At 42.0% G+C, this 13479-nt stretch overlaps 1 protein-coding gene across 27 annotated transcripts in view; it reads right to left on the reverse strand.

The window, feature by feature from the left end:
• Window positions 1-13479, reverse strand: part of LOC146655470 (ankyrin-3-like) — a 123800-nt gene that overhangs the window by 78069 nt on the left and 32252 nt on the right. For 20 of the 27 annotated variants that reach the window (XM_085427799.1, XM_085427801.1, XM_085427793.1 and 17 more), the window contains exon 1: window positions 11322-11900. The exons of 1 other annotated variant lie outside the window; for it this stretch is intronic. In XM_085427799.1, coding sequence (XP_085283925.1) covers window positions 11322-11444 — 123 coding nt within the window. In that variant the 5' untranslated portion in view covers window positions 11445-11900. Of the gene's footprint in view, window positions 1-11321; window positions 11904-13479 lie in introns of those variants that run through there. 6 more of the 27 variants (XM_085427814.1, XM_085427807.1, XM_085427806.1 and 3 more) reach the window with 4 other exon arrangements.

Genomic DNA, 13479 nt, shown 5'->3' on the forward strand with positions numbered 1-13479 from the left:
AACTGGGTACAACTTGGATTCTGTGTAACCTTCTCTGACCTTTCTAAAGCTGTCGTTTAGGTATTCTATGGCAAAATCCAGTGCTTTTATTAGTTAGAATTTGTGCTGCCTTAGTCATCTTTCAGAGCAGATAGTCTTCGTGGGGATGATAAATCACATATCCAACCTGCAATATGCTGGGAGTCTTCACTGATAACAGAGTGCAAACATGTTTGGCAAAGCTGCCTGTGAATAATTCACTATCAAAATTAAGTAGACAGAATGCTTTGCCTCTATCCTGGCTGTGCACACAACTGTTAATAAAAACATGCAGCCAAAGACTTCTGTGTGTGTTTATGTGTAATGCTCCCTGTCTAAAGGTCTGTTTTTCCAGTGATCTGGCACATAACCAGTAAAAGAATACCAATCCCAGCTTGGAGCTACAATGAACCTTTTCCCATCAGCTGTCATTATGCTGGATTACAATTTGCACAAGGTTGTTTTAAAACCAAGAGATGACAAAAGTGATCATTTAACTGCTTCTTTTATATCTCACTATACTGCACAGTACACTCGAGACCACATACACTGTGTGAAAATTCAGAATCCCCATGCTAAGATCACACTGCAACCTTTTCACACTAAATTACCTGATTTAAGGTGGAATGGAGTCTTTCCCTCAGCGCTAAAAGTACACAAAAATGCCGCGTCTATACTGTGACAAAGTGGTTTTAAGAGCCAGTGTTGAAGTTGAGTCTCTTAGTTAGACATCGCAGGACTGTTTTACTGTTCTACAGAGGGCAATATTACACATTTCAAAGACGAAATACAGCACACCACCACCAGAGCAGCTTAGGTATGTACAGCAAAATCAGCTTGCTAAAACAATTCAATCAGTGAGGTTGGAGCTTGTTCAGAAAGTAGGCTGCATGCATGTTTGGGAGTTGGAATGGGTGGAGGGGATAGGGGTGGGGTGGATATTTTTTCACTAATCATGAATCAAGGCGTTTTTCTGTTCCCAAAGGGACCCTTGATACACCCCTAACCTCCTGCTTTCCCTTTTTACCCCTACCCCCTTTTCTCCCTCTCTCCCTACTCCATGTGAGAGACCTAACTGTGTGGAGGTGTGATTACCATCGATCTGTCCTAACACAGCCCATTTCCTCCAGCCAGGACCACATGCTCCTGTCCTTGGCCAGGTGCAGATGTTTTTAGGGGTAGAAAATGTAAAAAGACTGGATGACGCATCCAGGATTATTGATAAGATATGAGATTAGGGTATTAATTAGGGTAGCCTTTTCTTTGTGTGGGGGGAGGGGAGGGGGGTTCTCAGTATTATCTCTGCTGAGCTTGGCTTGACTCATAAAATCAAGCCAGACAACAAAAGTGATGGTCGCATGATTCCAGTTATCTCTGCATGTTATGGTGGAGTGGCAGGTGGTTAAGTAGAGGACAGGGGAACAGGGTGGTGGTGCAGGTGGGGGCGAGCAAATGAAAGTAATTATCAAGCCATACAGGCGTGAGTCCCAAGGGTAAATAGCGTTTGTGTGAGTGTGCGTGTGTGGGTGTTTGCAAGACATGTAGGAAATCTAGACAGCACTACGGGTAAGCTTTATCAGCGAATGTATGAGGAGCACCTGCTATACATGCACAAACGCACACATGACACACCATTTGGCGCATTTAAGAGCTGATGGAGGAGGTCTGGCACTGACGCACAGCAGGGGTTTAATAAGTGTGATGTTGTAAGAGTGGGGGCGTCATTTCTTTCCCTCTTCCCCCTCTTCGACTCACACACACTCATGCACAATAGTGCTTCAGTGAACAGTAAGCTGCAAGTGACCCCGAGACAGACATATACATCAAATGGATGAAAAAAGAGCTAGAGCCTGCAGGTAGCATCATGCTTTTTAAAAGCAATACACTATCAGTAGCTGAAAGACAAGGAGATCTAATCAGTCACTGTCAGATTATGTGTGCACACTGTTTGAGTTCTCTCCTCCCTTTCAAACACCAACTCTAATTCATCCACTTATCCCTGATCTTTTTTCTTCAGGTTGCCCCCTTCTCTCTTTTCTCTCTTTATCGCCACAAACACCTGCTCCCCCTCTCTTTATGTCGCTCTCTGTCCTTACGTTATCAAGCCTCTGCTCTCTTTTCTTTTCTCTTTACCCCTCCTCCCTTTACATACCATTCAGCACTGTAACTACAATCGCCAGCCACTTTGTCAAGCATATCTGTTCGATTGCTTGTTAAAACAAATATCTCATCAGCCAATCACAAGGCAGCAACTCAACGCATTTAGACATTTAGATATGGTCAAGATGACCTGCTGAAGAAAGGTGTTTTACATGACTCAGAAACTCAAATAATCACTTGTTGCAAGCATAAGTATACAGGCGAGCATCTCTGGATGTCAAACAATGTCAATCCTGGAAGCAGATGGGCTACAGCAACAGAAAAGCACACTGGGTGTAGAGCAGGGCGATATGGCCAAAAATATTTATCACGATATATATTTGAAAATTTGCGATAACGATATAACCAACGATATAATTGATGCGAGACAAAATACAACTCCACAACATTACTAGCGCAAAAAGACAACCTATCATTTATTTTCACTTAAACAAGAAGCTGGTTTTTATGTACATTAAAGCTTTATAAAAATGTAACAGTGCAAATGCAAATTCCTTGCTGAAAGTTTAACCAAAAGGCATTTCCAGTAGAAATGGGCTGACATAAGAGGTGCTTTGCAACATTAAACTGTAGTGTGCAGTACGTATTTTTCGGACCATAGGGTGCCCAGGATTATAAGGCACATTACGCGAAACAAAGCAGTCAGATAAATCAAACTTTATTAAACTCATTCTTCTTGCTTCCTCCACTTCTGTACCATTGATTCATTAATGTTGAATTCTCTGGCAGCTGCTCTATTCCCATGTTGTTGCAGTATATGACTAACCTCGTATTGTGGATGGATTATCTCAGTTGTTCTCCTGACTGAAGATTGGTCCTTTTACAGCATCCTGCCATGCGATTGCATTTGTCTCTAACCATGAGGAACCTTAACGTTAACTTTTATAAGTGGAAAAGTGTTAGTGTTCGTCCTCCAGCTTCACTGTTTATGTTATGCTAACATAGCTGTGTCGCTAGCGATCACATAGCACATTATTATATACCAGCTAGCCCAACTTCAGTAACCCTACAAACGTCACTGCTGTTTAGTTTCCTGTCTTCATTTATGTTGGAAGTGATAGCAGAGCTGTACGTTTGATTTTTTTCAGAAATCTCTCAGTCAGAACATGCAATATCATGCTTAGGTAACTAGCGAAACTAGCGAGCTAACTTCCGCTAGCTTCCTGCTAACTTCTAACTCCGTTAAATGTAATACATTTTGTTTTCATGGATGCCTGGAAGTTAAACTTCATAGCAGCAATGCTGATCGTTTTATTAAAGATGAAAGAATTTAGACAGTTTTTAACTCTTAGTGATGCTGCAGTGTTCGTTTGACCTGAAGCATACGGAGTTTAGGACCCAGATTACTCCCAGATTTAGGGGCATCTTAGTCCGACGGCCGCTTGCATGTTCTGCAAAAAAAAATGTGCTTTGTCGTGTATCTGACGGACAAACACCAAACCAGTTCCACATCACTGAAGTTGCACCATTTTTACAAACCAATTCTGGTTCATCTGTTTCACTCAACAATCGGCCATGTGCGTATGAAAACAAAGGCACTGCGCATGCGCGTTTTACTCATATTCTATCGCGATATTTCATTTTCCTATCGTTGCCTAACATTATACCGGTATTACCGTGAACGGTATAATATGGCCCAGCCCTAACTGGGTGCACCTCTTTTTTAACATCAGGAGATTGGAAAACACTGCCTGACCTGATGAGTCTCAGAATTTGGCATAGATATATCCTGCTTAGTATCAATACTTTAGGCTGGTGGTGTGTGGGATAGTTTCAAGGCACACTTTGGACCCCTTTGCACCAACTGAGAATGGTTTAAACAGCACAGCCTGTCTGTTTATTGTTGCTAATCATGTCCAACCCTGTACAACCAGCAAATCTGATCTCAGACAGGCATGCACATTTTCACACTTCTCTCTTGTTTAAACACTCTCAGAGTTAAAAACTTTGTAGGAAAAAAAAGTCCAGTATTATAGAATGAAACCAAAGGCACCCGTTGTTCCCTTTAGATGTTGCAAAACGTTTAGTCGACATTGTTGTGTTTGTCACATACAGTACAGTACAGCACTTCAGTGTCACACTGCTAGCATTCGAAGATTTATGTAAATTTGACAAGCTGAACGCATTCTGTACTGGACAGGAGACACAGCACGAGATTGATTGACAGTGGTCTACAGCCAATCAGGATGCAGAACACAATGCGCTGTAAAAAAAAAAAAAAAAAAAACAGCTTGAAAAATTGCTCCAAAAAAACCCATCCGCAAACCAGCGAGGCCGCGAAAACTGAACCGCATTTTAGCGAGGGATCACTGTAATGCAGAGTCCGTGCCCCAATAGAACAAAACTGTTCTGACTGCACTAGGGTGACCTGCACAATATTAAATAGGTTTTTAATATTGTGACCAACTGATGTATAAAAAAACCAACAAAAATTGTCCTTAACGCAGAAATTTCTTTCATTTCTAAATACAATTAACCACTTTCTTATTCTCTAAAACCATATATTGCATGATATAACATAAGCAGTTCTCTTTTGGGGAACCCACAAGCCTCCGTATTATGAGATTTTCACATACATGGAGTGGAAGAGTGGCAAAAAAGACAACAATGACCTTCAAATGACCTTTAGGCTTATGATCACGCTCCCTCTCTATCATTTCTCACTCCTTGCCTCTCTAATTCTCTCCATTTCTCCTAATCTCTTGCGCTCCTTTCCATCACACCCGCTTACTCTCATTTGAGTCCTTATCTCTACCACTCTTCTTCTACCTCTATAACCCCTGCTGGTGATTTTTTCCTCTATGATTCTTCATAGACAAACACTCTTCTTCTACACACACACACACACACACACACACACACACACACACACACCATGGTCAGCATCCACCTGGCTTTTACAAGCATGTCATCATTTTTGATCTTCCATAAAAACCAAATCACCTGCTGCACATAAAACAAAAAGACACTTAGGAGTTATACACAGACACAACTAGAAAACATGATTTTTTTTCTCCCCTGTTGGCAGGACAAACAAATTCCCACATACACTGGTTTCCCATTACAAGCGCTCCCTAACAAACCCCTTCACCACCACTCTCTCTCTTACATGTGGACACACAATCACGCACACACACCCCATCCCCCAGCAGCTGTTTTCAGTGAGGACCCTCAGAGTGGTGGATCAATAATTAGAACAATCCTTATTACATGCTCTCATTTTCCCTTAGAGACTCAAGCTAATGTAGAACAATAGCAGGATACAGTAGAGTAAGAACGCCGCGTTGAATGCTGGAGGAATCCATCACGTTTCCGGACATGTGAAACGCAGGAGTGAGGATTACAGTGTACTGATGGAACTCTATGCTACTATACTAGGATCTACATGTGAATGCATAACATCACACAGCCACACTGTCAAGATTCAGGAAATGTTGTTCCTTCTCACATCTGAATGAAATTTGATTTGATGTAGAAAGACATCAGACTGGTTAAGCGGACCAGAGTATGCCCTACTGCAAACTGTATTTATCAAAGAAGTAGACAGCTGGTAGAAAAAGCTAAATTGTTGGTATGCTTATTGATAAAACTGCAGTGAATATCAAACAGCGTTAGTGCAACTTTTCCGTGAACAATCAGAAACCAGCACAGGAATTCAACTCACCTACCTCCAGCTAAATCAACTATACAAAGAGGTACTAAATAAATATGATTCATCAAGTCCCAGCAAACAGATTTTCTAGTTTTTTTAAAAGTATCTTTTATGGTTTTTTCTTATTTTCATGCCAGCAGAGACAACGTAGGAATCTCATATCAAAAGGCACAGCTTTTACAGAATTTCAAGGTATTTAGTGAAAGTCTCACTGAACTATGTCTGTCCCTTTCAGAGTGTCAGTGCATATAAGCTACTATATATATATATATATGTACGTGTACAGTCAAGAGTAGGGATGGGTACCGGTGCACCGGTTCTGACATAAACGGTAGTAACCAGACCGAAAAGCAGCGCACATTTCGGTGCTTTATTTCGGTGCTTTTTTTTCCTGAGCTGTGATACACTTCTAGCCAATCATTTTACGTTTCCGATGATAGTAGGCGGGTCCAGGTACGTACGTTCTTTTAGAGCAGAGCTACAGATTAAAAATGCCCAATGCGAAGCGGTCAAAAGTCTGGCTGTACTTCACAGCAAAAGATGCAAACTCAGCAGCCTGCAACAAGTGCTTTAAGCTGATACTGTGATACTGTCAAAGGAGGTAACACCTCAAATCCGATGAAACACCCGGCGACGCATAGCGTTTGTTTTTAAAGCCCAGAAATGCGCCGTATGATAGCTTGCTGCGAGACCTCACACCGAGCACATCTACTGCGGGTGTGGTGCCTGTTATGCAACATCCCCCAAAAACACGAAGAGGAGAGTCCTGGCCCCTAGCCCTGCCAGTGTAGCAGAAATGATGACGGATGATGGTGGCAGCAGCAGCCGTTCTTCTCTGCGTGAGTAGCTTAATGTTGTCCGTGTGTAATTTACGTTGAGTAGGCTAACCACGTTATTACATTAATGCATGTAAGGTGAACTAGCAAACATCATCATAGCTACATGCGGCTGTCTTCTTGTTTGATGGCAGATACTCCCTTCACCCTGGCCAAAAAGGCTAAAATGACCAAAGAAAAAGTGGAAAACAGTTAAACATGAGAGGTTTTGGACAAAGTTTGTGTTTTTTCCATTGTTTAAGCACTGCTTCCAGCCAAGAGTGATACCATATATGCCCCATAGCTGCAGAAAAGGCTAACATTGTTATCTTTTTACAAAAAAACAGCTGAACATTAGAGGTTTTTGGACCAATTTTGTGTTCTCCATTCTTTAAGCACCGGTTTGAGCACCGTTTGAGCACTGGCACCATTTCAAAAGTACTGATTTGGCACCGGTATCGGATAAAACCTAAACGATACCCATCCCTAGTCAAGAGCGTGATGTTTCGTTCAATATAAATATTGGACATTAAGACCAGGTGACCACTGCCTCTCTGAGACAAGCACACATGCACACACACTCATGCAATGTGTCCTGCAAACAGTGTAGTACTTATACTACAAACTAAAAAAAAAAAACAGATTTCGTGATAAACATAGTTGCACATAATACATTATATTACTGAAGCTTAGCAGCCTTTCCTAAATCCAGGTCTGTCAATTGTCCAGTCGATGGCCATCTTGATGGTGAAAACGTTTTGTAATACTGGGAGGAGTTCCCAATGCCAGTGCAATTAGCTGAGGCATGCATGGGCGCTGAATTCATTAACCTCCATCTTTCAGGGGATGGTGGGGAGAGGAGGAGGGGAAGGAGAAGGCGAGCAATACGCGTGTCGGCTTTGTTTCATCCAAAGCGATGGCAGGGACGTTATACAATAAAGTAGGAAAGAAAAAATAGAGAAAACGAAGAGATAAATTTGTCTTAATTTCCACCAATATTACGTTCCCCTGAGGATTTTTTTACGCCGTTGTTTATTTTTGCTCCAGGGGCTGGACAGAATCATGCCTTGCCACTGTTGCCATGAGCTTGCACTGAAGCACAGGGCTGGAATCCAATTTCAGCCCTCCAACTTACCCTCAGGCTCTCATCCCATAGTCCTTATTTAGATTCATCACTCTTATTATCGAGATTTATACCTCCTAATGAACAGTGATGATAGTGATGAATCACAAACTTTACCTCCGATGTGGAGGACAGACTTAAGTGGATCAAAGAGTAAAAGCATTCTCAATGTAACAGACACAATGGTGCAGTACGAGGCTTCAACGACACACAGTCAAAGCACAAAGGCACAAAACTATAAAATAGGCACAACACTTCAACTGAAGGTGAAGCATTATCAAAACAGGACCAAGTGACCCAAATAAACCTTGGAAGAAGAATAACAAGTACCATACCAATGCATATTCTGGGTACTGGAATGGTGTGCAAAACTGGGACAGTAAGAAACCCATGCTTTGCTTAGCTCTCTCCCTTTCTCTCTCTGGGAATCCATTGGGGGCTCCTGGCTCTAGATAATGTCATTAGAAGTACAGCAGCTTGAAGCATTTCTGTAACACCGTAATGGGGGTTTCCCATTAAAGTGACCACTGCAGCGACCAAGTTTTCACCGATTCCACTGAAACTGTCACACAACACATGAAAATTAAGCTTTTATGCAAACACACACGTAACATCTCACTAGAAACTCCATCTCCTCCATCCTCCCATGATGCTTTCCTGGCGATTTACATAACTAACACAAGTTAAGATGGCTTAAGTGATAAGGCATATGCAACAATGACCTTTCCGCAACAATCCAGTTGCATTTTGCAGGTGACGAAATGAGAATTGCTTAGCTCAAATCAACACAAATGAATAATTAATACATGTCCAAAAGCTTAGTTTACTGGGTGCATTTAGGAAGTAGTGATCAAATGAACAAAGAAGTGGTTAAGGGCACAGCCTATGCTTGAATGAACTTCACACTGGGTTATAATACGACATTACTTCAAACAAGACAGGAAACCCCAGCAATCACAGTAAGTGGTATGAGAATGCAACTTGAAAAGTTAATAAATATCGATGCAACATAAATTAAGTATGAATTTCAAAACATTCTGCTGCATTTCATGACACATACAGTCATCCACCTGCTTGGTGACTAATGCAAAAAAAAGCGAAGCATCCACTCTGCATTTAAAAGTGTTTTGTACTTGCTCTGCTAACTAAATATAGCATTGGTAGGGCTGGGAAAGGAGTGACTCAAAACACTCTGTTGCACAATTTGCGCCTAAGCAAGCACATATGCGTTTACTACAATATGATGCAGACAGAAATAAAGGGTTTTCAGGCAGAATAATAAAGAGAAAATAACAACATAACTTTGAAATGATGCGAGATTTCTTGAGTTGGGCTCCATGGCTTCTAAAAAAGTTCAATTACAACATTAACAACATTAAAGGGATGGAAAAAATTCAAATACATTGTGCGCAAATTATCACGGTTTTAATTTTCTTCTCTGTTATTCTTTCTCATTTTTGTCTCTGACTGTAATGCCCTTTTATCACATTTTTCTGAATGTGTCACTCTTTTGTTATGTCTGTCTGTGACTCTGATAACTCCTGGTCTATATTATGAGACACAGCGAGAGTTGGAAGGCCACCAACAAGACTAACCAATGCACAAGCAAGGGCAGCCATGGAGTAAAGCCATAGGAATGAAAACATAAGAGCACCCGGTGTGTGTATTTTGAAATGCAGCTACTGTGTAAAGTGTGGGAGAGCGAGCGACTGACAGCAGCGGCCCACAGTTCACCATCTGACAAACAAATTAACTTTAGTGTTTGACTTTGTTTTGTCACAGAGTATTATTAAAAACTAGCAGTGTGAGCCAAACAACAAATAATAAAAAAGTCACAGAGCCATACGTGATTGGACAGGATGATGTGAATAAGAGAGACCAAGCCAAAAAGGGAGAAGACAAAAGACAAACACGCAAAAAAAAAGCCCTACAAAGGAACACAGAGTGACAGACAGAGAAATGAAGAGTAGATCGGTGTGAGGACAGAGAGAAGGACGCAGGGCAGGCCGAGAAGAAAAAGCTGAATACTCTCATGGATGGTGCTGTGCACAATCCAATCAATACAACCCTCTCCTCTTCTCTCCTCTCCATCTCTGTCTCTTGTTCTCTTCTAAGAAACATGACCCTTCATAAGGACCATAAAACCTCCAATACAGATCAGCATTGCAGACACATATAAGTTTGCCACACAAACACAGGAGAAAGTAAAAAAAGCGCTCCAACAGACATGAGCACAGTCTTAAAACACATTTGGCTCCAAAGAACTCCACCAACTCACTTGAACTCAAGAATCTTTGTTTTGTTGTTTGTTTAGAGAAGATTGGGCCATGCTAGCTCACTTCTTGTTTATGCTAAGGTCAAATAACATTGCCAGCAGCATAATTCAAAACCAGGCACCCATGGGCGCAAAGTACAGTAAATGTCACTGTTATTGAATTGATCTCTCACGGTCAAATCTCCTGGCATTAATACGCAGAATGAAAATACATGCTTTCTCTAAACTCTGTTCTGGTCAGACAGACAGAGAATTCATTGCTGATTTTGTGTTTTTTTCTCAACAGAAGCAGCTCATAAGTTCCTTGTGTTCTCCTTATTTTTGCATGAGTGTCTCCAAAGTAAAGAACTTAACATGTACGAGAGGAGGAAGAGGAGGGAGACCCCACGTGCATTTCTGTTCCTCCTCTCTCAAATGAAAAGCTTTGTCATCAATAAATCAGATATGTATGCATTATACATGGCTGTCTGTGCATCCAAGTACAAACACAGACATGCACATGCAAGAACCTAAAAAACTCACTAAAGTAATCATTTATATTTACAATACAGTGGTCAAGTGCATCTATGTGAGAGGTTTGCACCTTGGCCTGGGTTTGCTCCATTTAATAGCATTTTTTTTTAAAAACATGCAATCATCACCTCACGCTCCTTGAAACTTCATTTGATAGAAATAAAAAAGTCTCAACAACCTGACTCTGCATAATGCCCGTTCTTCACTAAAACGAGGAAGGATGGATATGGAATTGTTTAAAGGAGCCTTGTGTGGTGTAGTTTTACTAAAGACAGACAATATGACTCATAAAGAGTTGGAATGGGATAAGAAAACAAAAGGCACAAGTCCATGGTGAGTTTACCTCATTCAGAGGCAGGTAGCTAAGATCATAATCGCAAGCAGGTGTAATTATCTTTGACTTTCCGCTGTCATGTATGCCCACATACTCAGATACACTTTAGAATGCATAGAGGCAATAAACACTGACTCCATCACACATGCATTTAAAGTACAGAGTTACAGATGCTGTTTGAATTGGACAGCACGACCAGAGTAAAGAGATACAGCAAGAGAATCTCCACATCTGGATTTATATGAACACGTGAATGAATGAATGAATGAATGAATGAATGTATGCGAGACCTCCAAGCTCATTTAATCAGTCAAGCTGAGGTAAACGTCCACATCTACTTGCTCATACACACAGAGTCACGGTCCAGCGATGCTAGTGGAGCAAAGCAGATGAAGCCACCAGCCAGCCAAGCCAGCCCTCGTCTCTTTTACCTTTCTCTTTTGTTCCCGGGATGCTGTTCTCCTGCTCTTCCTCCGCTTCTCCTTCTCGTCCTCTATTGCATTCACATCCACTTCCCCCCGATTCTTCTTCAATTGGGAGGCCGCGTGAGCCATGATAGGTAATAAAAAAAACAACGAAGAAGCACCACACACTACACACGCGTGCCTCACCTGAAATCCCAGAGAAGTTCAGGGGCTATAATTTGACAAAACCAGGATCTCAGAGGAAAAAATCGGGGTAGAAAAGGAAAGGGGGGGAAAGGGAAGAAAAATGCCCTCCTTGAAAAGGAGAATGGAGAAGAGTAGGGTTTCTTTTTCTTTTGTATGTATGTATATATATCCTATGTGTCCTTTCTTTTGGTTGTTGCTCTGGTCTGGTCTCTCTTTCTTTCTTTCTTTTTTTTTAAAGTGATGGAAAGCTGGGAGAAAAGAGACAGCAGCTTCTCCTCGTCACCTCTTCCTCCTCCTCCTCCTCGTGTGTCATCCGTTGGCAGTGTGAGAGGAGCACGTCCAGGAGAGGTGAGGACGAACCGGATGGAGAGAAAAGAGACACGAGCATCACCAGCACAGAGGTGGAGGGAGGGAGGAGAAAGGAGAGAGAGAGAGCGAGAGAGAGAATGGAAGTGGAGGGAGGGTGTGTGTGTGGGGGGGTGGGGGTTACCATGGTAACCGCACTCTTTTTTTTTTTAATGGTTTCTTTTAAATCTTTCCTTCTTTTTTTCTGTCCCTTTTTCTTTCACTTTCTTTCTCTGTCTCTGTGCTCTGGTTGCTGCTGTTGTACAGTACCTCAACTGGTGCTCCACCACAGGGCGCTTGTGTGTGTGTCTGTGTGTGCGCAACAGAGATAAACTGTGTGTGAGTAGATATGAGTGCATGAATGAAGCAAAGACATTGGCTAGGAAAGGAGAGGAGAGGAAATGGTGGCAGGAAGCAACAGCAGAATGGGTGAGTGTGTATTTATATAGATATATCTATATACGTGTGTGTGTGTGTGTGTGTGTGTGTGTGTGTGTGTGTGTGTGTGTGCGCGCGCGCGTTTAAACAGCATTTATCTACTATCACACATATATACACGCATTACCAGTTGGAGGTGATCAAGTAATGGATGGTAGAACATGCAGAGGACACACGTAGAGCCAATGCAGGAGGGAGGAGAGAGTAAATGACTGATGCTCACACCCTTCAACCCCCACGCTCATGCAACCACACAACTGTAACAATGTTCTTGACTGACACAAAATTGCAAGAAATAATAATCCAGTCATCCATTAAGTAAATTAACTAATCTGCACAGAATTATAAATGATTTAGTAAATGAATGAATAATTTAATAAATGCACACATCCAAAATCTAACAAGTAAGTGCCTGCTTCCAAGATTTATGAGTCCTCAATCCTGTGCTTCCCTAACTTCTGTGTGGTCAACCCATCTGGGATCATTGACATCATGATGGAGAGGTCAAACAGGACCAGGGGAGCTTTTGTTTCACCAAATCTCTCGGGTCTTTGTTGAAAACAGAGAGGAGGAGGAGGAGGAGGAGGAGGAGGACAGAGCGACAGTAAAGAAGATCTGCATAGAAAAAGAAAAAAAAGACCCTGTTTGATTTTGGTGACTGAAGAATGGGGAAAAAACGTCTTGTTTAGAATGTCCTTCACAACCACCACGCTCACGTCACACATGGCATCGTGGAGGCAGATGGAGCATGCGGCAGCCATCTTTGTATTTCTTTCCCTTCCTGCCTGCGTGTCAGAGGCAATCATGAGTCTGGTTGGGTCCTGTCGACACCAAGAGGATGCTTTATCACATGCCTGTCTGCTTTCAACAAATTCTGTGTTCATTCACAGCTCTAACTGTATGGACTGAACATGGAACCATATGGGGAAAAGTGGGGGATAGGAAAGGAGATGATCGGGCGCCGCTGTTAGTGCAAGAGGAGAACAACCCTCCTGGGAGACACAGCGGGTTTAGCTGGTGGACACCAGTCATGTAACGATATGAGCGTGAAATTCCCTTTTCTTTCCCGCAGAAATCTATTCATCCTCACCACTTCATTTTTCTTTCTTTTCAACCACAAACGCCAGCCAACAGCAAAAAGGGGGGCTGAAGCTGACTTACAGCCCCCATAATGCATCAGGGGGTGTCACATTAT

This window comes from Rhamphochromis longiceps, linkage group LG13 (genome assembly GCF_057381845.1).
Source record: "Rhamphochromis longiceps isolate RC_006_pf linkage group LG13, R_longiceps_female_GT1.1, whole genome shotgun sequence".
Taxonomy (NCBI): Eukaryota; Metazoa; Chordata; class Actinopteri; order Cichliformes; family Cichlidae; genus Rhamphochromis; species Rhamphochromis longiceps.